General features: G+C 39.6%; 1 protein-coding gene across 5 annotated transcripts in view; it reads right to left on the reverse strand.

Moving 5' to 3' along the window:
* Positions 1-987: 987 nt before the first annotated feature.
* The window catches only part of NSUN3 (NOP2/Sun RNA methyltransferase 3), a 61,058-nt gene continuing 36,388 nt past the window's right edge, over positions 988-25,657 (reverse strand). For 2 of the 5 annotated variants that reach the window (XM_081138951.1, XM_081138950.1), the window contains exons 6-7: positions 14,922-15,125; positions 1,000-2,477 (exon numbers count right to left, since the gene is read on the reverse strand). In XM_081138951.1, the coding sequence (XP_080995077.1) occupies positions 2,216-2,477; positions 14,922-15,125 (466 nt within the window). In that variant the 3' untranslated portion in view covers positions 1,000-2,215. Of the gene's footprint in view, positions 2,478-14,921; positions 15,194-25,657 lie in introns of those variants that run through there. The other 3 variants (XM_081138952.1, XM_081138953.1, XM_081138954.1) reach the window with 3 other exon arrangements.

Here is a 25,657-nt window from a genome sequence, read left to right on the forward strand (position 1 = left end):
TGGCCTTTGGAGCTAGTTTTATTATTGGATCCACCCTCTACAACTTTGGCAAGCCAGGAATATGCTGAGCTTGGGTTTTCTCACTCAGAAAAGGTGGTAACAATATATATACACACACACTTAATCAAATATTTAATGCTCAAAAAATGTCAGCTGTTTCATTATAATTATTGTTAATAATAAAGTGAGCTATGTATACATATACAGGGTAGGGTAAAAGTAGGTTTACAATTGTGCATATGCAGATATAATAATTAATATTTATTAATTAATTAAATGTTATAATAATTAATAGTACTAGACTAAACTCTATTTCGTGTACTCACAACCATAAACCTACTTTTGCCCCACCCTGCATATATACACATAGTTGCATTTTTTCAGTAATCATAGGAAGGTCTAATCCAATGGCACACAGTACTCAGAATAGGCTTCATGGCATTGTGCTGGGAAAATAAAGACATTCAACAATGTGCACCATGAAAATTTACTTTGTGATTAACCTGCTAAGAATGGATGCACTGAACCTACAGTATCTAAAGACAGGATTTCAAATTGAAAAAACAAATTAATAAGCACACACACATACACACAAATAAATATCTTTTCCATTATCATTATTCTTCTATATTAAGCTAATATATTTGAGTCTAAAAGATCCCGCTTTTCTTTAAACACATTGATTAGATATAATGAAAAAAATGGTTGTGCTCACTTCGGCAGCACATATGCTAAAACCAGAACCATACAGAGATTAGCATGGACCCTGCTCAAGGGTGACATGCACATTTGTCAAGTGTTCCCCCACAAAAAATGGTTAATGGAATGAAGGTATAGAACAAGCATTCTTCCTAGGACTTCCCAGTTATAGGAACCAGTTATATATATATATATGCTTGCAACACAAAAAAGGTTAATGAACAAATAGTCTCTAGTTTATGTGCACAGAATAAACAATTTGAAATGATTCAACTTCAGCAGAATTTTGTATTTATATAGTCAGTTTATTTATTTATTTTTAAAGCTAATTTACAAATAGATACAATCTTTTGAAGTGTGCTGCATACTTAACAGTTTGAAAAATGTGTTTGGACTCTAAGTGAAGCAATTTCTAAAGAAAACACATGATCCACCCTGAGACTAAAACCCTAAGCACATATACAGAAATGTGAACAATATCCCCAAGATATATGTAAACAGGGAGAGCAGCTTAGTAAATGTATTGGGTTTTGGTAACAGTATAATCCACTCTCATTAGGCATCTCCCTCTTGTGCATTAACATGTGACATCACACTCTCATATAACATTTCATAACGGAGTGAAATAAAAAGCCCCTCCAGATTGCAAATGTAAGATAATTAGATTCTGTAGTGCTCATTATAACTGCAATTATGTAACAAAACTCTCCAAATATAGTTCAGTTATTGCAGTTATTAATCATTCTGGTTTTGTTTCAAGTACTTGCTTTATAGTCTGCTGGATAGACCCCATTATTCCACAAGCTGGATGTCGGAAGTCAAATGTGTGCATGTGAGCCTGCTCTTCTAATGGCCTTTCAACATAATTTAGCCTTTCAATTTGTATTTGTGAACACAGAAAGCATGGAGAAGTAAAGCTGGTGTCGATAGAGTCACTGACCTTTGCAGTAAACAGAAGACAGTCCTTAACAAAAAACAACTTAGCAAATAAGAAACTTATTTTGCTAGACCTAGAAATAGTGCTGCTTAAGAAGTTAGTCTCAGAATACCAATCAGTTCTTATAGAAAAAGGGAGGGGAAAACTCTGAAAGAATTTGTGTATTTGATAAGGAGAAAAATTATAAGAGGGCAAGCAAATGTGCATTTTTAAAGTTGGTTCAAAGTACCAACGTCATGGATAGGACGCATTTCTACACATCCTATGCACAAAACCATGTAGATTAACTTAACTACAAAATGCCAAGTAGAAGACAGCAGATTTATTATACAGAACAAACACCATCTGCACCACCTTAAATCACTGCTGTGGATATATTTCTAGGAAAAATATACACCTGGAAAATTCTCAAGCCTAAACTCTGAGATGCTAGAGTATTAACTTAATAGGATTCCAAAACAGACCTAGGGAAACCGACTCCATAATTACTGAAATGTTCACACGTAGAGAGCCCAGAAAAATAAATATAATAGTACATTGCCATGGTTTACAAAATTCACATCACCAATTTCATACAGCTCATGATTTTTTCAATTTCGCTACATACATTGGGCCCCAGGCTTTGCCCTTTTCTGGAATCACCAGGAGTCCACATTCCTGGCCAGTGGGAGCAAATGTGAAGTCTTGGGAGCAAGTCCTTGCCATTTCCTTGATGTCCATGGGCATGATGTTACTGCAGGAATTTAAAATCTCACTGATCACATCCTGATTTTCTGCCTTGGAAAGTGTGCATGTAGAGTACACAAGTAACCCTCCAGGACGTAGCGCCTTAATTGCAGATCTGCGTGTAATCAGGAAAATGCATTAGATTGGTTAGGTGCATTAAAAGCAAGCTATGGGTTCTAAGGGCAAGGTAGCTTACATAGTTGAAACTAACCTTACTCTGACTCAGACTGCAGTAACTCTGCATGTTGTCTAGCCTACAACTATTTCTAATATATTTCTGGATGACTAGGAAAATGGTAACAAATCAACCAACATGGGAAAGAAAGAGAGTGTATTTGACTGGTTCACTATTTGGTTTTTTAAGAATAGGAGGAGGGGGGTAGGACATAAAATAATGGGTTTGTATTTTATTCTTTATTGTTGAGAGTATTACAGATGTCCCCCATTTCCCCCCCACTGCCCCCTCAGTTTGCCTTTGACTATATAGAGTGGCACTCAAGGACAGGTGGAATGGAGCAGCTGAACTTCAGGAAAGAGGTTAGGGCTCAGTAATAGTTGAAGTCATGGGAATAAGTAGGATTTCCCAGGAAAAGAGAAAGAAAAAAAAAAGTGGACTAAAGACAGACACTCAGAGAATGCCTGTATTTAAAGGGAGGTAGAAATTTAAAAAGAAATTAATTGGTGACAGAAGATGATTTGACTTTGGGTGGTAGACACACAGTATAATATATAGATCTTGCAACATAGAAATCCACACCTGAAATCTACGATCCTACTAACCAATGTGACCCCAATAAATTTAATTTATAAAGAAGAAATTAAGAAGGCTTCACCAGATGAAAGAGTAGCTTCAAGGGAAAGATGGGAAGAAAAGGTTATTGTGTGTTTGTTGGTATGTTTTGAAAGGGAAGACTTACACATATTTGTAAAAGTAGATCCAGGAGACGACCAGTCCCAGGCTTCAGACTGCAAACGGAGAAGTTAGCTTTTGAAAAGATGGGGTTCAGCTCTTCATGGGAAACAGGATAGAAGCATGAACGGGGAACCAGGATGTTTTAAGGTGAATGAAAGTTCATGATAGATAGCCTTGGTAAGAAGAGTGGAGTGGGAGGTAAGGTCATCAACTGAGACATAAAACTAGGAATGTTTTAGTCCTGCTGCTGTGGTGATAACCCCAGAACAATTACTAATCAATGAGTTAAAAAAAGAAAGAAAGAAAGAAGGAAGGAAGGAAGGAAGGAAGGAAGGAAGGAAGGAAGGAAGGAAGGAAGGAAGGAAGGAAGGAAGGAAGGAAGGAAGGAAGGAAGGAAAGAAAAAAAGAAAGAAAGAAGAAAGAAAGAAAGAAAGAAAGAAAGAAAGAAAGAAAGAAAGAAAGAAAGAAAGAAAGAAAGAAAGAAAGAAAGAAAGAAAGAAATCATGTTCCACCACCTCTACTGGATTTGAGTACAGCCAAGCCCCATGTCTCACATCTACAAACAACCTGAGCACATCCCAGTAACTGAGGTTTATAATACAGATCTATATGGCAAAAGGGCATTTGCAGACATGATTAAATTAAGGCTCTTGAGATGGAAAGATTATTCTGGATTATCAGAATGGGCCTAATGTAATCATAAAGACCCTTACCAATGGGAAAGGGAAGCAGGATAGTGGGAGAGAGAAAGGTGGTGACTGATGCTAACTAAGGTTGGAATGACAGGATTGCTAGCAATGGCCAGGAGCCAATCAATGCAGGTTGTTGCTAGAAGTTGGAAAAGGTAAGAAAATGATTATCAACTGGCTTTACTCTAGTTCATTCAGGCTTCTATAACAAAAATACCATAGACTAGGTGGTTTAAACAATAAACATTTATTTCTCACAGTTTTGGAGGTTGGGAAGTCCAAGATCAAGGCACTGGTAGGTTTGGCATCTGATGAAGACCTGCTTCCTGGCTCATAGATGGCCACTAGGTCCTCACATGCAGAAAAGGGCAAGGAACTCTCTAGTCTCTTTTCTAAGGGCACTAATCCCACTCATGAGGACTCTTCCTTCTAACCTAATCCCTCCCAAAGTCTCCATTACCTGATACCATCACCTTTGGGATTAGGAGTTCCATATATAAATTTTTGGAGGGACACAAACATTCAGCCTACTGCAGCTCCTATAGCTTCCAGAAAGAACTGTAGCTCTGCCAGCACCTTGATTTTAAAGTTATGACCTCTAGAAGGGTAAGATAATAAGTTGTGTTGTCTTAAGTCACTAAGATTGTGGTAATTTGTCATGGCAGCAATAAGAAACAAATATACACTCGGTGACGGTATTTTTATATTTTTAATAATGATATACTAAGGCATCAGATTTTGCTACCATTGTGTAAGTTACATCTATACTCATTTTAGATCATTTCCTACTGCCTACAGCAATGGATAAAAGATTTTCTTTTACAAAGTTAGAGTACTATGCAAGGGATATATGCAGATGTGAATGCAGAAATCTATAAACTTACATTAAAAGGACTTTTTAAAATCCTAGTTCCACAATTAGCAAAGCCAGTGCTTAATCAAATAAGTATAATTCTTTCTCATTACAATTGTACAAAAGGACACAGAAGCCTCATCATTCACAAACAATATGTTTCTGGTTTGATGCAAATTTAAATTAATTTCTATAATGTTGCCAATGTTGGCTGATTCTTCTGCTTTGTTTTCCATCCAACATTCATAATTTATCTTTCTAAAATTAGGTTGGTATAACTTAAGTGGTCTCATTAATTTCTAAACAAGGAAAGTCTTTCGGAAGCCTTTTTTACAAATTGGGTTAATCTCAACTCCCTAGGGCAAAATGTTAGGGATTCCTGTCAAATGGTTGTTGCTGTTTTGCTGCTGATGACTGTTCTTTAAATACCACTTTTATCCTTCTGCTTGTAATATTTATAGATTTTAAAAATGCCATAATTTGTATTCAAAGATCAAGGAAAAAGGGGCTGAAAAAAAATCACTCCCAGGGTTCATATAGCCAAGACTTTTCTACACTAAGACTTATTTTATGCCATAGAAGGCATTTTTCTCATGAATTGAACCAGTTCATACTGAGGTCCATCACTGGTTTTGCAGAAAGTATAAATCTATCTCTATATTAGCATTTATCAATACATATAAGAGTTTCTTTGCTTTTAATACATAAATGGCACTAGGTACTCAATTTCAATTAAGGCTATAGAGTATTTAACAACTCTATGATCAAATTAGTTCAATGATTTAAAACCAACACTTTTGGTATTCCAATAAAAATCAAAAGATAAATTTAATGTGTTTTATAATATATTAAATGATGATTAACACATGCCTAAAATACAAGTACTTAAATATACAGTAATCTGCCCACTACAGTAGTGCCTAGGATAAATCACTATAAATGTATTTGCAAGACACACAGTAGGATGTTGCTTCAGGAGAGAAATGATAAGAATGGAAGAAAAATGCTGCTTAGTAGTTCTTAACAAGTCCAGTAAGAAACTTAAAATTCTGGCGGGTGAAAAAACCATTTAGAAATTAGAGAGACTTGAATAACACCAATATACTGGCAAAGTTGTGGTAATGGCCGCATAAAAAAATAAGTCAGGATTACAGAAGGAAAACAAGACGTTGGATCTGGGTTCTGATAGAAGGCAAAGGGTTCTCTATACTTGTGTAAATTTCTAGGCCATGCAAAGTTATTATTATTTTTTTTAATAAGAGGAAGGAAAACCAAACAGCTAACTAAGCAACATCCATTTTGGCATAATGCTATCCTCTGCTAACCTCCAAAGGAGCTGTGCCCCCCTGATTTCTCAATGGCTGTAAGTTTTATGGCTTAAGAAGATCCTGAGTAATGGGTTATTTTTCACCTGTGCTATACCACTAACTATATTGCATGAAATTACTAAAAAAGAGGTTGTATTATGATTGGCATTATTTACCATTGAACTGTAACTGATACTAAAAGGGTTAGCAGAGCTTTCTAGGAATACTAACCAGTAGAAGGAAGAAGATGTCATGACTAAATATGGTAGATGAAGCAAAAGTATTATTCTGATCAGACTGAATAGAAGGCAAACCTAATGCTTTAAACAGAAATGGGAATTAGTAGACATTATCTTGGGCTTTATACATTATTCAATACACAATGTCCAACCCTAATACAGAGCTGGGGGAAGTACTTCTAAGGGAAGCAGACTGGCCACATAATACAATCCTTCCATCATTTTCCTGAAACATGTATGTTCCCCTCAGAAGCCTCCTACCTAAGTGCTGATTAGGCTTAGCCCTACTTGAAAAACGAAATAAGATTCTATCTCCCAATACTGTTGCAGGAAACAAAACTGACCTTGATCAATAATATAGCATAAAATAGAATGGGAAATGCTTTTACCCAGAGTACTCCTAACAGATAACGGATGATGGCTTTCTTGCCACAGAATGTATGCCCGATACCCTGTTGGGTGGTGGCAGATTGGCTTGCACAAATTTCTCCAAATCTCTGATTGTCTTTCAGTGTATTATGGAGTAGGCTGAAATACATTCTGTGCTAGAACCACCTAGTTAATAAAGCAGCTAAAACATAAAACATATTCTAAAAACTAAAACCATTAAATATGATGTAATGTTAAATTAAAATTTCCCTATTTACAAACAGAAAACCTTACTGATTTTTGGCAGTTCAGAGTATACCTGAATGGTACTTCACGTCTACTAGCTCTTACACACTGTTGTGAAACCCAAAGCTCTGCAACCTACAGTTTTTTCTTAAGTTTGTGGCAGACTCATTTGGCCTCAAAAATCTGACCTAAATTGCTGTAAAGCTATTTATGGTCAAGACTTAACTCCCTGTGGTATAACTAGTCATAGGTTTTGTTGAAATCATATGACTGTTTGGTTACAGGGTGCTGCACAGACACTACTGGGGGAAGCTGGTTATGTGACATGCCAAATATGTACATTATTACCTGTTTAAAAACAAAACAAAAAAATTGGAATTCTGAAACACATCTGGCCTCAAAGGTTTTGAATAAGATTTTGTACTTGTATTTTAGATTCAAATGAGTTATAAATATCTTCTATACTATATTGACATGTTAAACTAGCGACATAGTTATCTGATGAAAGCTTAATTACTTTTTAAAAGCTAACCATTTTAATGTTAACTTTAAAAAGCATCACATAGGCAAATCTGCAGTCTATATGTAGGAGTCCATCAGTGTTTTCTGGTTCTAATACTAAGTATGGAGGAAAACGATTGTTTTGTGTTCTCTCAATACACCAAGTCTTCCTCCCCAGCCTACCCCCAACAGCCCCGCAACATAAGTGTTTTAATTTGTATGTTTGTTATTTTTTAAAGAACACTTTGTACAATCAATAATAAAGCCATTTTTTCAGGAGTTCATTTTGTCATTTTGTTCAAGGGCTTTTCACTGAATTTCTCCATCCTTGAAAGATCTGCTTAGAGAAAAACAGAGAACCAAGTCCCAAGAGTCATTTAAGATACTGGCTTAGAAACAAGATGAGAAAGTGCTGCTTTCCCAGCATAAGAAGAGAGACCAGTTTTGTATTTCCAGATTTACAGTCCGTGTAGCTTTCCAACTATCAGTAAGTAAAGTATAATGACCCAGGAAAAGCAAAGAAAAATAATTACTCAATTTTAATACCTTGAAGAAAATAAGTATTATGCTAATGAAAGCATAAGTTTAATGACCCTGAAAAACAAAACAAACAAATAAAAACCTAAAATATCTTGGAACCCTGACAGCTATCCAAGTTCCAAGGAAGGGTATTTCAAACTTAATGGCAACTGAAAACATGAGGCAGGGTGTCCTGTTGTTCCTTATGGCAAAGCTCTGAGTCTCAGAGAATGTTATTTTTATACGCAGCTATTAAAACAACCTAACAATTTTTAAAATATAAATTCCACATTTCTGGTCTATTCTTCAGATCCTTGATTAGATTTCTGGCATTCTGTTGGGGAGGGTCAGTGTTAATTGGACCACTAAATTTAACTGTTTTCTGCATTTAAAAAGACTGAGACTAAACTGCAGAAGCAAACAATCAGCACAGCAATAGTGCCATCTTTTGTCCAAAGCAGAAAGCAACTTTCCCCCTTTTCATTAATACCTCTTGATTTAACATCAGGGGATATATAACTTCTTTTTATGTTTTCCTCGTAACATGTTTCAAGTTACGGTCACTGTCTCTCCTACAATTCATCATGCAGAAGTGAAGGAATCACAGGTCTATACTCTTCAAAAATTAAGAATACAGCTAAACACTGCTGTGACTAATATATTTATTCTTCATCTTTCTCCTGACTTTTCTATTACAATGAAAGCAACAAGGCAACAGCTACCACTATTTCAGAGGTAAACATGGGGAAGCAATCAAGTGAAATAGGCTTAAAGACTCCTTATTGCCACAATATTAGCAAGCCTGTCTCCGTCCCCCTTGTCTTAGAAACTCTAGCATTAAACACTTTTTAAAACCAAGTAAGATTGTAGTAATTTTAAAAATTTTAAATCATAAGAGCATCAATCCTGCAATTGGTTCCTTGTAACCATTTAATGTTCAATAGCTATTTCAGAGATTCTATATAAGGCTACTTCATAAGGTCACTTGCTACTTACGTAGAAAAGTTATATAATTCATTGTGTGGGGAAAAAATGTATGCAGGCTCCTGGCAGTCTTTGTATCTTACTGCCCAAATGACAATTTAACTAAATCCAAAACTGAAAAGGTGAAATGCTTACAGGACACGGCACACACCGCACATATTCTTCCGTGAGGAAATTCTTATTTTCAATAGAACAGAACAGAACAGAATATTCCTGAATCAACAGGATGTGGATTTGGTCCAGGAATCAAATGAGATGCTGATCCTGTGTTACCAAGTGAAGGACAAGGGATCAGCCTAATTAATAATGTTACCTTATGTTTATTTGGTGCTTAATTTAAAGACAGCTTCACACATAAAGTCTTAATAAAACCTTATGAGGTGTACAGGGTAAAGAGTCTGACCCATTTATCAAATGGAGAGTCACAAAGACTGGGTGACTTGCCCGTAGTTACACAGCCGATTAATGCAGCACAAAGACTGCCCCCCAATCTAATACCAGGAAAGGGATCGCAAGCCTAACCAGTGCTACATACCCTGAGGCAAGTATTCCCACTGCTGAAATAAGTATGGAATCTGGAGCAGTAAGACAGAGGACACCTCATGCATACATTTTATCTCCCCAACTGTCCCAAATACTCACTGAAGGAAAAGAAACACTACGTACTTGTAGGCACTTTTAACATAAAGAACTAAGATTTAATAGGTCTGAAGCTATACCCTGAGAATCTGGGCTACCTGCTTCTTTTACAGAGCATACAACCTCCACCTATTAAAGTGCTACTGCACAGAACTCACGATGCGATAAACAGAAGCAAATACCTCACGTTGAGACATAATCTGAACCTCTTCATCTCAGATTGACACCTAAATCATAGCTCTAAAGAGTTTTAATGAATCAGACTTAACAGTTAGAAACTCAAAGGTACTTACTTCAACATTCCAAGTAATCTGGACTAACATGATAATTATTCCACATTCCAAAATAATCTGGTAATTCATTTAACCAAATTTTGTTTCCACAACTCTAAAAGGTAGGTATCTGTTTTCCTCAGAAGCTTGATGATAAAATGAGTGCAAAACCAGTCTACGTGGAAAGGCTTATGTTCGGCCCTCATCCTACTATACTATCAGATTCTGTCATTCACCCTCAACTTCACAAAACACTGTGCCACTTTGGCTTCCTGGATGTCACTCTTTGTTCATCTCGCACGTTTCTGAAGTTTTCCTTCTGCCCTCCTTCTGTCCCTTCCCTCTTCTTCCTACCCCTCAAACATCTGTTTCCCTAGGACTTTATCCTTGCTTTATCGTTTTTCCTAAACTTAGATGTTTTACATATGTTATTTCATTCAACCTTTTAATTAAGTTTTGAGACATGAATTATCATTCTCACTTTTCAGGTAAGAAAGCCAAGGTAAGAAAGTTAAGCGCCTTGTACAAGTCCACCCCGTTAGTGAGTGTCCAAACCAGGATTCAAATCCGGACGCTAGAGCTGTACGTCGCGTGCTCTTAACCACAGTTATTCTTGACACGTTCTTTCCCTTCCCCCTCCAGAGCCAATCAATCACCAAATTTTATTAATTCTCCATTGAAAATATATGCAGAGGAAAAACAAGATGGCATAGGTCACAGCTGCACCCGCCGCCTCCCGCAACCACATCAAAATTACAACTAAAATACAGAACCACCATTATTCAGAGCCTCCTGAGATCTGGCTGCACAGAAGCCCTACAACCAGGGACCTGAAGCAGCACCGAGACGGCAGGAGGGGCGGAGACGCGGGGCTGAATCGCAGAGACGCGGCCTCGGGCCCACACCCGGTGCCGAGGTTGAAACCCGGAAGGGAATCTCAGCGGCGGCGTTTTCCCAGAGCAGGGAGGGGGTCCCAGCCCCACAGGAGGCCCCCAGCCCAGGGCTCCAGGCCGGGAAGAGACATCCCCACAACAACGGGCTGTGAAACCAGCGGGGACTGTCCCTGAGGGTCGCGGAGGCTGCGGGAGCCCAGCAGCTCCTCTTAAAGGGCCCGTGCACGGACTCACTCGGACGCTCCCTGTGAGCCCAGCGCCGGGCAGCAGCCTGAAAGGACCCGGGACACTCGGGAGGAACTAACCTGCCTGAGATCCGGGCGAGAGGCGGAGGGCGGCTTCCTCCCAGGCAGAAGGGCTGGCAGAGGCCATGGCTTCTGTGGCGAGTCCACCCCGCACACAGCCGGCAGGCAGGCGCCATATTTGAGTCGCCAGCACCTGACTCACACCTTTGGCCCCGCCCCATAATTCCCGGAGGCCCCGCCCCTCCCCACCTGCAGCTCATCCGGGCCATTTCCAGAGGCTTTTCTGTGCAAGTGGCCTCTCGAGCCTCATACTTAGGACTTTCCTAAAATCTCTCAAACAAGCAGCAGCGTGCCTCAAACGTCTTGATCAGTGGCCCCAGGCCTGGCACTAGCCGCAGCCTGCATTGGCTCATAGCTTGGCCTCTCCTGGACACCTCCAAGCCCAGTACAAGTAGCAGCCAACTACGGTTTGCTGTGTAGCTCATGCTGGGTGGCCCTGGGCAAGGCACTGGCACAGGCTGACTTTGCACCTCCCGGGAGGCCCCAGAGACAGTGCACCTGGTGGTCAGACTCAACCATGCTGGATTACAACCCTACCACATCCACGAGTGACACACTCAAGGGGTGCACTTGGTGAACACCAAAGCCCAACTGAAGTAAATCCTGCTCCATAGGGGTGTCTCCATCACAGCAGCTCTTTGGCTGTAGTTGCAGCTGGTCCTCACAGCTGATTGGCCTGGCAGTCAGTTCCTCCCAGGGATGCCAACAGCAACCAAGGCTCAACTACAACAGGACAGTGCACACAGCCCACACAGGGGAGCACCTAGAAGGCCCAGCTCCGGTGACTGGGGAGGCTGAGCCACTGTACCCTACAGGACACCTACTACACAAAGCCACTCTACATATTCCAGGAGACATAGCAGCTCTACCTAATACATAGAAACAAACACCTGGAAGCAGCCAAAATGCGGAGGCAAAGAAACATGTCACAAAGGAAAGAACAGAAGAAATCTCTAGAAGAGGAACTAAATGAAATAGATCCAAGCAAGCTAACAGATACAGAGTTCAGAATTTTGGTTATAAGGATGTTTAAGCTGACTATTAGGGAAATAACTGAGAAAATTGATAACATAATAAAGTACCAATTTAAAACGAAGGCTACAGGAACTGAAATGAAGAATAATTTATGGGGAATCAACAGTAGAATAGAGGACGCTGAGAATCAAATCAACAATTTGGAACATGAGGAAACAAAAAACACCCAACCAGAACCTCAAAAAGAAAAAAGAATCCAGAAATGTGAAGATAGTAAAAGGAGCCTCAGGGACAACTTCAAGAGGCCCAACATTTGTATTATTGGGGTGCCAGAAGGGGAAGAAAGAGACCAAGGAATTGAAAACCTATTTGAAAAAATAATTACAGAAAACTTCCCCTACCTGGGGAAAGAAATAGACTTTCAAGTCCAGGAAGCACAGAAGGTCCCAAACAAGAGGAACCCAAAGAGGCCCACAGCAAGACACATCATAATTAAAATGCCAAAGGTTAAAGACAAAGGGAGAATCTTAAAAGCAGCAAGAGAAAAGCAATTAGTTACCTACAAGGGAGCCCCCATACTACTGTCAGCTGATTTCTCAACAGAAACCTTGCAGGCCAGAAGAGAGTGGCAAGAAATATTCAAAGTGATGAAAAACATGGAACTACAACCAAGATTGCTCTACCCAGCAAAGCTATCATTTAGAATTGAAGGTCAGATAAAAAGCTTTACAGATAAGAAAAAGCTAAAGGAGTTCATCACCACGAGACCAGCACTACAGGAAATGTTGGAGGGTCTTCTTTAAGAAGCTAATGAACAAAAGAATCTGATGAACTAAATAGATCCAGAGACACTGACGCAGGCAACAGACGATCATATTTCAGAGGAAAGAGGGAAGGGGGGTGGAGGGTGGGAAGAGATTAACCAAAGAAGTTATATGCATATATGCATAACCCATGGACACAGTCAATAACGGGGTGAAGGTCTGGGGAGGGGGTGGGAGTGAAGTGGAGGGGGTCAGTTGCGGGGGAAAATGGTATACCTGTAATACTCTCAATAATAAATTTAAAAAGTAAAAAAAAAAAAAAAAAAAAAGGAAATATATTGCAAATCTCACCACATGTATCTATTCCCCTCCCATTCACTTAGTTGAGGCCTTTGTCATCTACTTCTTTCAAATTGGTTTTCTTGCTAAAGAATTTTCTTGTTAATTTTCTTTGCATCCTCCAGTGTCCTTTGATCAAGGGATTTCCGACTTGTGACAGATACTTCTAATTGTTCTTCAATATCTGTTCTCATTTTCTTCAGCAGTAATGAGATTTTTTAATTGGGCACAGCTAAGGCTAATTTCCTAAACTGCCTTTCACTAAGTCTGACCCATGAGATGTGAGTGCAGTAATGTGAGGTATGCTCTTTTGCCCCTTCCCACAAGTTGGAATGCAGATTAAATAGCAAGAGTTGGAACAGCAACCCTGGAGCATGAGGTGGAAGACAGATGGGGCCTGAATCCCTGAAGACTGTGGAGTCTGGCGATCAACCCTGGGAAGCCTGCTCAGACTTTTACTTAAATCACTATTGCTTTGAGTCTCTCTGTGTCTTTACCTCTTTTTCTCTGTGTTAAATTAGAAGAAAAAATACCTTAACTGATAGTGAATTTGGCATCAAACGTGGAATTGTTTTAGCAGAATCTAAAATCCAGAACTGGCTCAGAAAGAGGCCTTAGGGGGTAAAGTCACATAAATACTGCGGGCTAGAAAGCCAGTGATTACTAATAGTATGTGTCAACCTGGCTGGGCAATGGTGCCCAGATATTTGGTCAAACATTATTCTAGATGTTCCTGTGAGGCCATTTTTGGATATAATTGACACATAAATTGGTGGACTTTGAGTAAAGCAGCTTGCCCTCCAGAATGTGGGTGGGCTGCATCCAGTCAGCTGAAGGCCTGAAAAGAACAAAAGACTAAATGACCTCCCTTGAACAGGAGGAAATTCTGCCAGCACGCACGTGCGCACACATACATACACACACACACACACACACACACCCGTTTGGTTCTGTTTCTCTGGAGAACCCTAATACAGCCAGTGTCCCTCATTATGCCATGGAAATACACTTAATAAAATCACTATTTATGATATCTTGAAAGACAGATCACATGCTAAACAAAGCTTATATAACTCCAGGATGACTAAAAGAAATTCCCAAAATGTTAATATGTGTTAATGAGAGAAGTCCGTAAGAATCTTGGGAATTTGGAAGCAGAGATGGAAGGAATAGAGCTCTGCTAAGGAAGGCTCTCTGTCTGTGGATTATAATCTAAATCAACTACAAATTCAGTAATTCAGGCTTTGTAGGGTTGGAAAAGTCAACAGATTCTGTGCCCCAAAGTGAAGCAGTGATAAAAAGGTATCCCTGAAGAGGCAGTTCTTACAGAGATAAGACAGTGGCCCAAAGCCTTGCTCAAACACTTCTGAGTAAATGATCTGGTGTGGGCAAAAGGATGAAGTCCAAAAGCAAAGATGTTGTTTTCATACTTCCCCTAATAAAATGGAACAAACTTCTGATATACGCAATATGAATAAACTTCAAAAACATTATGCTGAGGGGAAAATCCCAGATAAAAGAGTACATGTCTGATTACACTTTTACGTAGTTTGAGAATAGACAAAGTTGATCTACAGTAAAAGAAATCAGAACAACGGTTGCCTCTGGTGAGTGGTGTGAATGGATTCGAAGGAGCACTAGGAATCTTTCTGGGGTGATGAACATGTCCTACACTTGAGAGGGCTGTGGGTTACACATGCCTACGTAACTGTCAACATTCCTTGAAGTGAACATGTAGCTTAGTGTACCCACATTTTGTTACAGATCCACTTGCTCAACTTGTGGGCAGGGTGGGGGGCAGCTCCCCCGGCAATCACAGGATCTTCCTTCAACATCTCTGTATTCTGGACCAGGCTCCTGTGCAGCTCCATGGCGAAATGTGCCACTCTTCCACTGATCACCCACATCATCAAAGTTGGATGCTTAGTGGTGCTAACAGACATACCTCTGCAGGTTCTGGTGAGAGTGAAGGGAGCAAAGTTTTGCCACCCTGAAGTCGCCTTCTTGGAATATTGATTTTTAAGCTGTTGATTAAGAAACAAAAGCCTCAGAAAGAATCTTTGACCCTCCCCCTTTTCCTGCCCAAGAGAGTTAGAAAGAGAACCCTGCTTTGGGAAGGACCTTTGGCTTAATCCCCTTAAGAAACTTCACCCTGGCAGGAAGGCTCCGAGCCTGTTAGCTAGATACCCTGTGACCCACTGTTTCTGAGTTGCCTAGCAAGAACTTTCCTGCCATGCATGTTCTGCCCTTCCTCAATTACTTGTAAATTGTCCATTCTAACTTATGATATCTAAAGCTCTATCCCTCACCCTTTCTCCTTTGTCCAAAAATGTCTTTTATAGCCAATGCTGCCTCACTGTCTTGGAAATTTTCATGGAATCTTCATGTCTATGTGAATTCCCCATGCGCATGTATTAAAACTTTGATTCTTTCCTGTTAATCTCTCTATTAAATTTGACTATTAGCCCAGTCAGAAGGACTTAGAAGGTGGGAGGAAAAGTATTAATATTTTTTAGTCCCCACAACAGGAAGGTGTGGTTCCTCTTTCACCTTCTGGGTTCTAGTGTGCCTTTGTTCCCTCCTGCGTCATGCGCTAGTTGCCAACCCTGCTACCTTTGAGGCCCACACCAGGAGGGACACAGTTATACACAATTTCTATAGACTGCTTAACCAGCTCCCAAGATTAAGATCTAATTCCTATAAGAAATTGCGTACATCACTTGCAGGGATGCCTCTCGGACTAAACGCTTACAGTCAGCAATACCTCTGCCCCTTATAGAGTAAGGCAGACACTGTTGTTTAATTAACTACCAAGTCAAGGAATTAAAATTCATTCTTTGCCTCATCTTTCTTGACACTTAGCAAGTTGCAATGCTTGCATAATTATTTTCCAGTTTCCTTTTGACCAGGAAAACTTGTATTCTTCATCCTTCTAGACCCACTTCAAAGCTCACATAGTCTCTCAAACCTTCACCAATCCCCCATAGAATTCCTCCCTTTTCTGTTTTTCCCAAGCAATAAATTTTTAGCTCCTTGAAAACAGTGTTTATACTATATTCGGTTCTTATTTTTTATATATAACACAACTGGAAAGAATGTTCTCAAAACACATTTATTAAACAAGTAAATGAATAAGTGCTATCTTAATTAAGAGGCAGGTGAAGCAGAGAATTTTTCGGTGTAAAACAAAGGATTCTATCTGTAAGCGTAGGTAGCTAAATATTAATAAAGGAAGAGAGTAAAGGGAATCAGACATCAAGCTAATAAACTAGGAAGCATAAGCCCGCATTGCTAGGAAGTTGTGGCATTCATAAGCACCCCAGGGGATTGCAGCATTTCCCAACCAAGGGGATTAACACCCTTCCCTCCCTATGTAGGGAGAAAGGACCGGTTTTCCAGTCTCCCCAGGGTACAAATGTCCATTCCCCGCAGATGACTGGGGGAGGGATCAAACAATAAAGGGGACATTCCTCTGCTGGGACATGCCCAGGAGACGCTGAGATGGCGCAGGGGGAAGTGCTTCTGCTAGGAGGCCTGTGCAGCAAGAGCCACGATGGTCACCACAGAGAACCTGTCAGTCTAGCCTGGGGAAAGGACTGGCCTAGATAAGGGACAGAGAACCCGGGAAGATCTAGGAAATGGACTGGTAGGAGGGGGATCCAGGGCGAGCCCGAAAGCTTGGAAAGCTGACAGGTTAGTTTGAAGAAGCTCCTGGTCCTTCCCAAGCCTGAGATAATATAACCCAAGCTTAATAAAGAGCTCTCTCTCTCTCTCACCTGGTAACATGCTCAAGCCTCGGTTGCACATTCTCTCTCCACAGCAGCCATGTGGCACTAGCAGCTGCCTGGGGCTGGGGCCCAGGGCCTGCGGCCCAGCCACAGGGGTTCCAAGCGTGGGGCCCAGGCACAGCCAGCTGAAGTGCAGCTGGGAATACAGACTAAGCTAGCTGGATGGTGACAGGGGCTGGACTGGACTGAGCCAATGGCATAGAATTTTGGACCTTGGCCTTTGTACTGGGCTTGATGAAGACACAGCTACACTTTTTCCACAGTGGGACAAATGGAGATGGTGTGGTAGGCAGTTAGACAGACATGAGCAGGGCAAGGACGACGGGCCAGGTAGAGGTCACCAGGGAGGAAAGCCCCAGGTGCCTAGCAATGAATAACTGTAGGGCGGGACCTCATCCCCAGGGTAACCTTTCCTCCACTAGCATATCTGGCCTTTCCTTTCTAGAGATAACATCCAGGTCTCAGTTGTATTTCAGCTCCAGGCCCAGAAAAGCCAGCGAAACCACCTCAGGACAGGCAGCATAGAATAAAGATCCCCCCCTGGAACTGAACAATCAGTGGAGACCTAGACCCTGAAAGGACACACCTGGAAAGCTGATGAATATTCTATTGAGATCTTCCCCTGGGACCTCCCCTAAAAACTCCATCCTTGAAACCCTTATGACAGAGGATCCAGCTCCTCTCCCTCCTTTCCCCTCTCCCTCCACCTCTTCATCCCCACCCCAAGGTGTATCACCCTTACCTTCTTCACTTCTAAGCCCCAAGGGTCCTTCCTTTGCCTCTGTAACCTGTTTCCTAAAACCAGCTCTTCTATGAATTACTTTTTATACCTCTGTGATTTTTCTAAATAAATGTTCTTATAGTTTGATTCGTGGCTCTAAATTCTTTCCTAACCAGAACTCAAGTACCGAGGTTGCTGAACCCAGGCCACGTCTGACCCCGCCGGTTTAATACCTGATGTTCTCACTGCCGCCAACAATGGGACATCAGGAACCTGGGGGCAGCCTTCTATTTCCACCCCAATAGATCTTACCGTGAAACCACAACCTCCCATGCGTGGGTCTCCCGAAATGCTTCTCTCACGACCCCGTGAAAGGATGCCATTCCCACCGGCAATACATCTAGCAACTAACACGCAAAAACACTGAACAGGGAACAACTCACATGACCTACAGTTCTTAATTGTAGATAAAAATGACAGCGGCCGGAGGATTTATTTGGAAAAAAGAAAATAAAGCTTTTGTCAACAAGTAATCTATAAAAGTGAGAAAGAAGGGTTTTTTCCTCTTGCCAACAGGGGTCATGGTTACCACTTAGCAATTATGGTCTCGTTTCTGACTGAATGGAAAAGATTGGTAACTTTCAGAAAGTGAACTTGACTCTATGAAAACCATGGCCACCTGAGCTACGTGGTACTGCGATACTGTGACTTATAATAAGAAATACATATATTGGACCCTCATCCCCTTTTCTGCACAGAGCTCCTAAAACCCTGGGATTTCCTTAGTGATGGGAGCGTTTGCTACGCTAGTGAGGTGACTCTGGGACTGCACCTAAGGTTGGGGGCTGGCTGCCAGGGGAACCAGCCACAGGACTAGAGGAATTTTGGATCACCCCTCTGACTTCTGGGGAGGAACAAGGGGCTGGAGGTTGAATCAGATGCTAGCGGCCAATGATGTCATCAACTGTGCCTATGTAATGAAGCCTTCATAAAACACAAGGATGAGGGTCAGAGAGCCTCTGGACTGGTAAACACGTGCTTGTGCCAGGAGAGTGGCATGCCCAAAGAGGGCACGAAAGCTCTGCACCCCTTTTCATAGACCTTGCCCTAGGCATCTCTTCCATTTGAATGTTATCTATATTCTTTATCATATCCTTTCATACACTGGTAAACGTAGGTAAACTGTTTTCCTGAGACCTATGAGCTGCTTTAGCAAATTAACCAAGGAGGGGGTGTTGGGAATTTCTGATTTACGGTTGACAGGTCAGAAGCACAGATGACAACATGAATTTGCAATTGGCATCTGAAGTGGGGTGGTGGCACTCTTGTGAGATTGACTGACTCCTTAACCTGTGTGATCTGACACTATCTCCAGGTGGACAGTCAAGCTATAGGGCACCCAGCTGGTGCTGCAGGAAACTACTTGGTGGTATAGGGGGAAACTCTCCACCACCACACTGGAACTGATACCAGAACACTTTTTAGGTACCAAAAGTTCCATCAAGACATATTTAAAAACAAAAGTTATCCCCGTGACACTATCTTTCTGGAAACAACGGAAATCTAACAGAGGAGGTTAGTGTGGGGGGCAGATATCCTAGTTTAAGAGAAATAAAAAAGATAAATCTAGTCTTTTAAAAAATTATTAGCCTAATTTAATGTACCAATAGATACATTTTAATTACTACAAAATAATTTAACAGCCCTGACTGGTGTGTCTCAGTGGTTAGATTGAAGGGTCACAGGTGGATCCCCGGCAAGGGCACATACTTGGGTTGCAGGTTCCATCTCAGCCCGGTTGGGGCCTGTGCAGGAGGCAACCAACTGATGTGTCTCTCTCACTTCCATGTTTCTCTCTCTCTCCTTCTCTCTCCCCCTCTTCCCTCCCTCCCTTCAACTCTCTAAAAATCAATGGAAAAAATATTCTCGGGTGAGGATTTACAACAACAAAAAAGATAATTTAACAAATGGTAAAACCATACCTTTAACCAACTGTTTGGAGCTCCACAAAGCTTTCACCTCTAGGTTGTTCCTTTTTGCCTCACCCACTCCAAATGTTTATTCCTCTACATTTCATTTTTTTTCCCTCTCAGCATTTCAGGGATTTTTGTTTCATTTTCTTTTCCTTACCATTCCATTTTTTATTTCTGTGTTATATTGTTGGCTTCTTGTATTCCTTTCCAATTTTTCTATTTTTGTTCCTTTTCAGCAGTTCTCATTTCTTTCATTTTTCCACTGCCTGCATCTCATCATTTCACTCATTTGATACATTTGTATCAGTTACTATTTCTGCTGGTAAACAGCAGTCTAGGCAAGAAAGCAAATAAAAAATTCCTTCCACTATTATGCACTAAAACCAAAGAAAACATTAAGGGGAAAAGTAGAAGCTCATGTTCAATCTATCAAATAAATGCAGATTTAAAATAAAGTTTCAGATACTATAGGCATCTAAAACAGATATTTCCGGGTTGACAGTTACCCAGTGCTATCATTGGCTTTAAAAGTATTATTTTACAAACCTTGAGGGTACTCTTTACTGTGCTCACAGTAAGTAATCAAAATTCTAGATATCAAACTGTTTATTATCAAAGAAGTTCTGTAAATTTAAGATCAAGGAACATGACCCAGCTTGCAATTTTCAGAGACATCATACCCAGCAGCTACTCCTTTGTCAACCTAAGAAACAAAACCAATGCTGATAATTATCTTTCTTCACCAGCAGTAAGTTTTTACCTTGAAGAAGGGATATTTTTTATATAGTACTGGTAGAGCAGGGTACTGACACTAGATATTCCTGAAATAGATTAAAAATGACAAGTTTTAACATATTTATTGTCAGTTTCTACTTGGAGATCTCTAGTTTAATGCATCTTCTCAACAGTTAATTACCTCTAAGGGGTATGGGAGGGTGCTGTAGGGATTAAAAACTCTGCTGAGGTTAAACATAAGGAATCCAGTTTTGTGTTGCTTAAATTAGAAGGGAATGGTAACAGACACATTAGACCTAATTTTTTTTTTTTTTTTGGAACTATCAGGGTAATATATTTTTATTGGTTAATAAAATGATATAGGTTTCAAGGGTACAATTCTATAATACATCAACTGTATATTGTATTGTGTGTTCACTACCCCAAGTCAAGTCTTCCATCACCATTTATCCCCCCGTTACCCTCTCCTACTTCCCCCCATCCCCCTTTTCCTCTGGTAACCACCATACTGGAACTGCCTTATGACCCAGCGATTTTACTTCTGGGAATTTATCCGAAGAAACCCAGAATACTAATTTGAAAGAATTATACGCACTCCCAAGTTCACTGCAGTGTTATTTACAATAGCCAAGATTTAGAAGCAGACCAAGTGTCCATCAGAAGATGAGTGGATAAAAAAGCTGTGGTACATTTACACAATGGAATACTATGCAGCTGTTTTTGAGGCAGCATGGATGGACCTAGAGAGTATAACGCTAAGTGAAATAAGCCAATCAGAGAAAGACAAATATCATATGATTTCACTTATATGTAGAATCTAATGAACAAAATAAACTAACAAACAAAATAGGAACAGACTCATAGATACAGAGAACAGACCGACAGCTGTCAGAGGGTAGGGGGTAGCAGGGCTGGGCAAAAAAGTTGAAGGAATTAAGAGAAAAAAACCCTCATTAGAACTAAATTTAAGATAGGGTCTTTGATCTACTATCAAATATAGTCTCTTCACTCATACAAAGTAAAAGAACTAAAAAGCTTTCAAGAAAACCACCAGGGCCCTGCCAGTGTGGCTCAGCTGGTTGAGCACTGTCCCGTGCACTGAAAGGCTACCAGTCCAATTCCAGTTCAGGGCACATGCCCAGACTGTGGGCTCGATCCCCAGTTAGGGAGCATGCAGGAGACAGCCCATTGATGTTTTGCTCTCACATTGATGTTTCTCTCTTTCTTTCCCTGTCCCTTTTTCTCTCTCTAAAAATCAATAAAAAATTCTTTTAAAAAAGAAAATCACCAGAATTGACTTGATTTTGGCCCATAGAAAATGTGCTTATGAGTGAACAGAGATTACTTATCACTGATTTAAGTGATTGTGAAAAGTTTTTTTCAAACTTTTTTTTACTAACAAGAAAAATCTTTCTCCAAATTAAATACTACAAGCTGAATCATGTAATATTACAACACCTCTAGTTGGATCTGGAGTGGTAAAGTAAGGGGCTCTCCTGTCATCCTTCTCTCTTCCCTCAGGATGGACCCTGAAACAATGCTACAGAATCCCTGTCTTTACAAAGCCAAGTTTAAAAATCACTGTCTTAAATAATTCTTTGGAGGAAAACAACAGCTGTTTCCCATTATAACCTGCAGTGGCCATGTTATAAGAATTAAAAGCCCATAAGGCCAAGTGCCAGGAAAACCTTTCTAATGGAAGAAGCAAGACTTTCATTTAGAGGCTTTTCAACTACTAAGAAAAACTAATTTAAACTCTTATTAACATCAATGATATTTTACAAATTGAATAACTATGAAAAGTTAGTGAAATGCTTACATATTTTATTTTGAATACCTTAGTTTTTTAACTTTAACCTATTGATAATCATTCTTACCTCAAAAATTTTAATAACTTCCTAACAGCTTTCCTTTCTCTGTTTGCTCCCTTCAATACATTCTCTATGTGAAATAAACTCATCTATCTAAAATAAATGTAATCATTTTACTCCATTATGAAAAATACTTAAGCAGCTACCCACTGTGTGTGTATAAATAGTTGTGTTAAATTATGGAATAATCTATCAAATTAAATATTACTGAAAAGTATAGACAATTAAAAGAAATAGAAGCAAACTGTCTAGCTCAAGACTAAATAGGGCCCGGCTGGCGTGGCTCAGAGGTTGAGCATTGACCTGTGATCCAGGAGGTCGAAGTTCGATTCCCGGTCAGCACACATGCCCAGGTTGCAGGCTCAATCCCCAGTAGGGGGTCTGCAGGAGGCAGCCGATCAATTACTCTCATCATTGATGTTTCTATCTCTCTCTCCCTCTCCTTTCCTCTCTCTGAAATGAAAAACATATTAAAAAACAAAACAAAGACTAAATATAGTAGAGCCCTACCTTTTAATAGCCAAAATAGGATGGTCCCTAAGAGTTCTGGACATAGTATGAAAATCACTAACAAAACAAAATTTGTATGCTTCCAATAACATTGGCTTAAAATGTGTAAAGCAAAACTTTACAGAACTACAAAGAGAGGTGCACAAATCCAAATCATACTTGAAGATTTTAACATTTTTCTTTCAATAACTGACAAGGTCAGGTTTTTCTTTTAAAAGTAATACTATAGAGAATTTGAATAACAATATTAACAAATGTTACCTAATGAGCATATAAAGAATACTATACTAATAAACAAATGTAAAATAAAATATTTACAAAAAAACTGACCCACCCTGGCTGGTGTTTCTCAGTGGTTAGAGCACCTGCCCATGCACCTAAGGGTCTCAGATTTGCTTCTCAGTCAAGGGCATGTACCTGGGTTGCAGTTCGATGCCATCCCCCCACCCCCGGTCCAGGTGTGTGCGGGAGGCAACCAAAATCAATGTGTTTTTTTCACATCCAATGTTTCTCTCTCTCTCCCTTCCACTCTCTCCGAAATCAATGAAAAAAGTATCCTCAGGTGAGGATTAATAACAACAAAAATTGACCTAATATGGGGCTAAGAAGCAAGTCAAAATAAATCTCAGGGGGCTGATATAATACAGCACATGTTCTCTAATCACAATAAAAATAAGAAAACAAGAAGAAAGATAACCAGAAAATCCTCATATGTTTGGATATAGAAAACAAACTTACAATTAAAAAGATGAGAAAAGATAAATGCTGGATCTTAGAATGAGCCTCAGGCAAGACTGATTAAAATAAAAAAGAGGACATTATAAATCCTGCAGGCACTGAAGGGGTAACAAGGAGACACTGTACACAACCCTGTGTCAATACATTTGTAGACCTGGGTAAAACACGAAAATTACTAAAAACAAAAAACACCCAACAAACCCAAAACTCATAGAACTGATTGAAGAAGAAAGAAAACATTCAACTAATTTGTTGAAATAATTTCAATGAATTGGAATTGCTACACCTAAGGATGCTCAAAATTTATATTTTGATTCCCAACTAGCTTTCCCCCTAATTGTCGATGCTTCTCATCAATCTGTGTCCCAGGGTTCGGTTATGAGAGTTCAAACTGTAAAACACTGTTCAAAACTGAAAAACGCTGGATGTCAGTGTTTTTAGTCTGTGACAGTGTGATACTGCACAGAAGCTGTTCTGTCGCTGTTCGGCACGATCACATACGCTTAATCGTTAAGCGTCATTTTCATTATTTCATTTTCTTTTTTTTAGTTTCCTTGGATTACAGTGTCTCTGTTACTGGTTTCTAAGAGCTTGTTTGTGACTAAAGATGTTAACCATTTCTCATGCATTGCAAATGAAATACCATGTTTTTTGTGATTATTTTACTGTGGTGTTTTACTTTTTGGTTGTACCGAAGTTGTGTATTAAATATTATCAGGTTCTGTTTAAAAAAAGAAAAGAAAAAGAAGAGGAGGAGGAGGGGGAGGAAGGGAGAAAAAAGAAGAAAAACATCTAAGAGTCTTATAACCATTAAAGAAATTAATTCAATGGTAAAAAATTTTCCCATAAAGAAAACGCCAGGCCCACATGGCTGTAAATGCAGGTCCCATCAAATAGTCAAGCAGGGAAAATCACTGCAATGTTACATAAACTGTCCCAGGGAATACAATGAAGCCCAATCCTCAATTCGTTTTATAAGGCTAGAATAACCTTGGTTCCAAATATAATAGGAAAAATTCAAGAATGAAAAATTACAGGCCAGTCTCACTTAGGAACATACATTTAAAAATCCTAAGCAAAATATTATCATACAGAATCCAAAAAATTATATATTTCTGTACATTACAGAATTATGAAAGTTTTGTTGAAAATTCAAAACAATCTAAACAAACTCTGAGACTTAAATTTATCAATATTGCAAAATACTGGAAAATGTCAAAACTCTCAAAATTTATACATTTAATGTAATTCCAATCAAAATCCCAACAAACTTTTCATGAATCTTGATAAACTGATTCTAAAATGCATATAGAAATGCAAAGTGGTCAAAAATAACCAAGATATTCTTAACAAAACAAAAGCAAAAAAATGAAACACAAAACCAAGGGAAGATTTGCACCTACATGTTATGGTATTGATGTCATGGTAATTAAGTTAGTATAGAACTAGCTTGAGGATCAATAAATAAAGCAATTAAATAGGCTAGAAATCAGACCCATGTTCACGTGGATGTTGAATTTATGACAGAAATAGAACTACAGAGTGCTGGAAAAAAGACAGACTTTTCAATAAATTCTGTTCTAACAACATTCTGCTGAAAGCAAGAAAAGAAAAACGAAAGTTGAGGGAGAGTGGAAAAGAAAATAGATTCCTCCCTCACACTAACAAGCAAAAATCAGCTGAGATGGATTATAGACCTAAATGTGGAAGTTTAAAAATAAAGCTTCCAGAAAATAAAACAGGAGATAATCTAGTATATGGAAAGTTTTCTTAAACAGGACATTTAAAGCTTTTATCATAAACAAAAATAAAGATATAATAAATTACATAAAAAGTAATAACCTCTCTTTGTAAACTCACACCTCCCCTGCCCCAAGAAAGTAAAAGGGCAAGGCACCAAGCTACAATATGGGAAAAGACATTTGCACCACAATGTCAAAAACTCTGAAAGGGCTGTCTTATCCTGCTTGCAAGCTAAAAAGTTAGCCTGTCAGTTTCATGGATGTTGGTGGAAGACACGAGACTCCTGAATCAGAAATGATGGGCAGCCCGGCCAGTGTGGCTCAGTTGGTTGAGCGTCATCCCATACACTAAGAGGTGGCCGGTACTCTCCACCAGGGCACATGCCCAGGTTAAGGGCTCGATCCCCAGG

The sequence above is a fragment of the Miniopterus schreibersii genome (assembly GCF_964146895.1).
Source record: "Miniopterus schreibersii genome assembly, chromosome: 5".
Taxonomy (NCBI): Eukaryota; Metazoa; Chordata; class Mammalia; order Chiroptera; family Miniopteridae; genus Miniopterus; species Miniopterus schreibersii.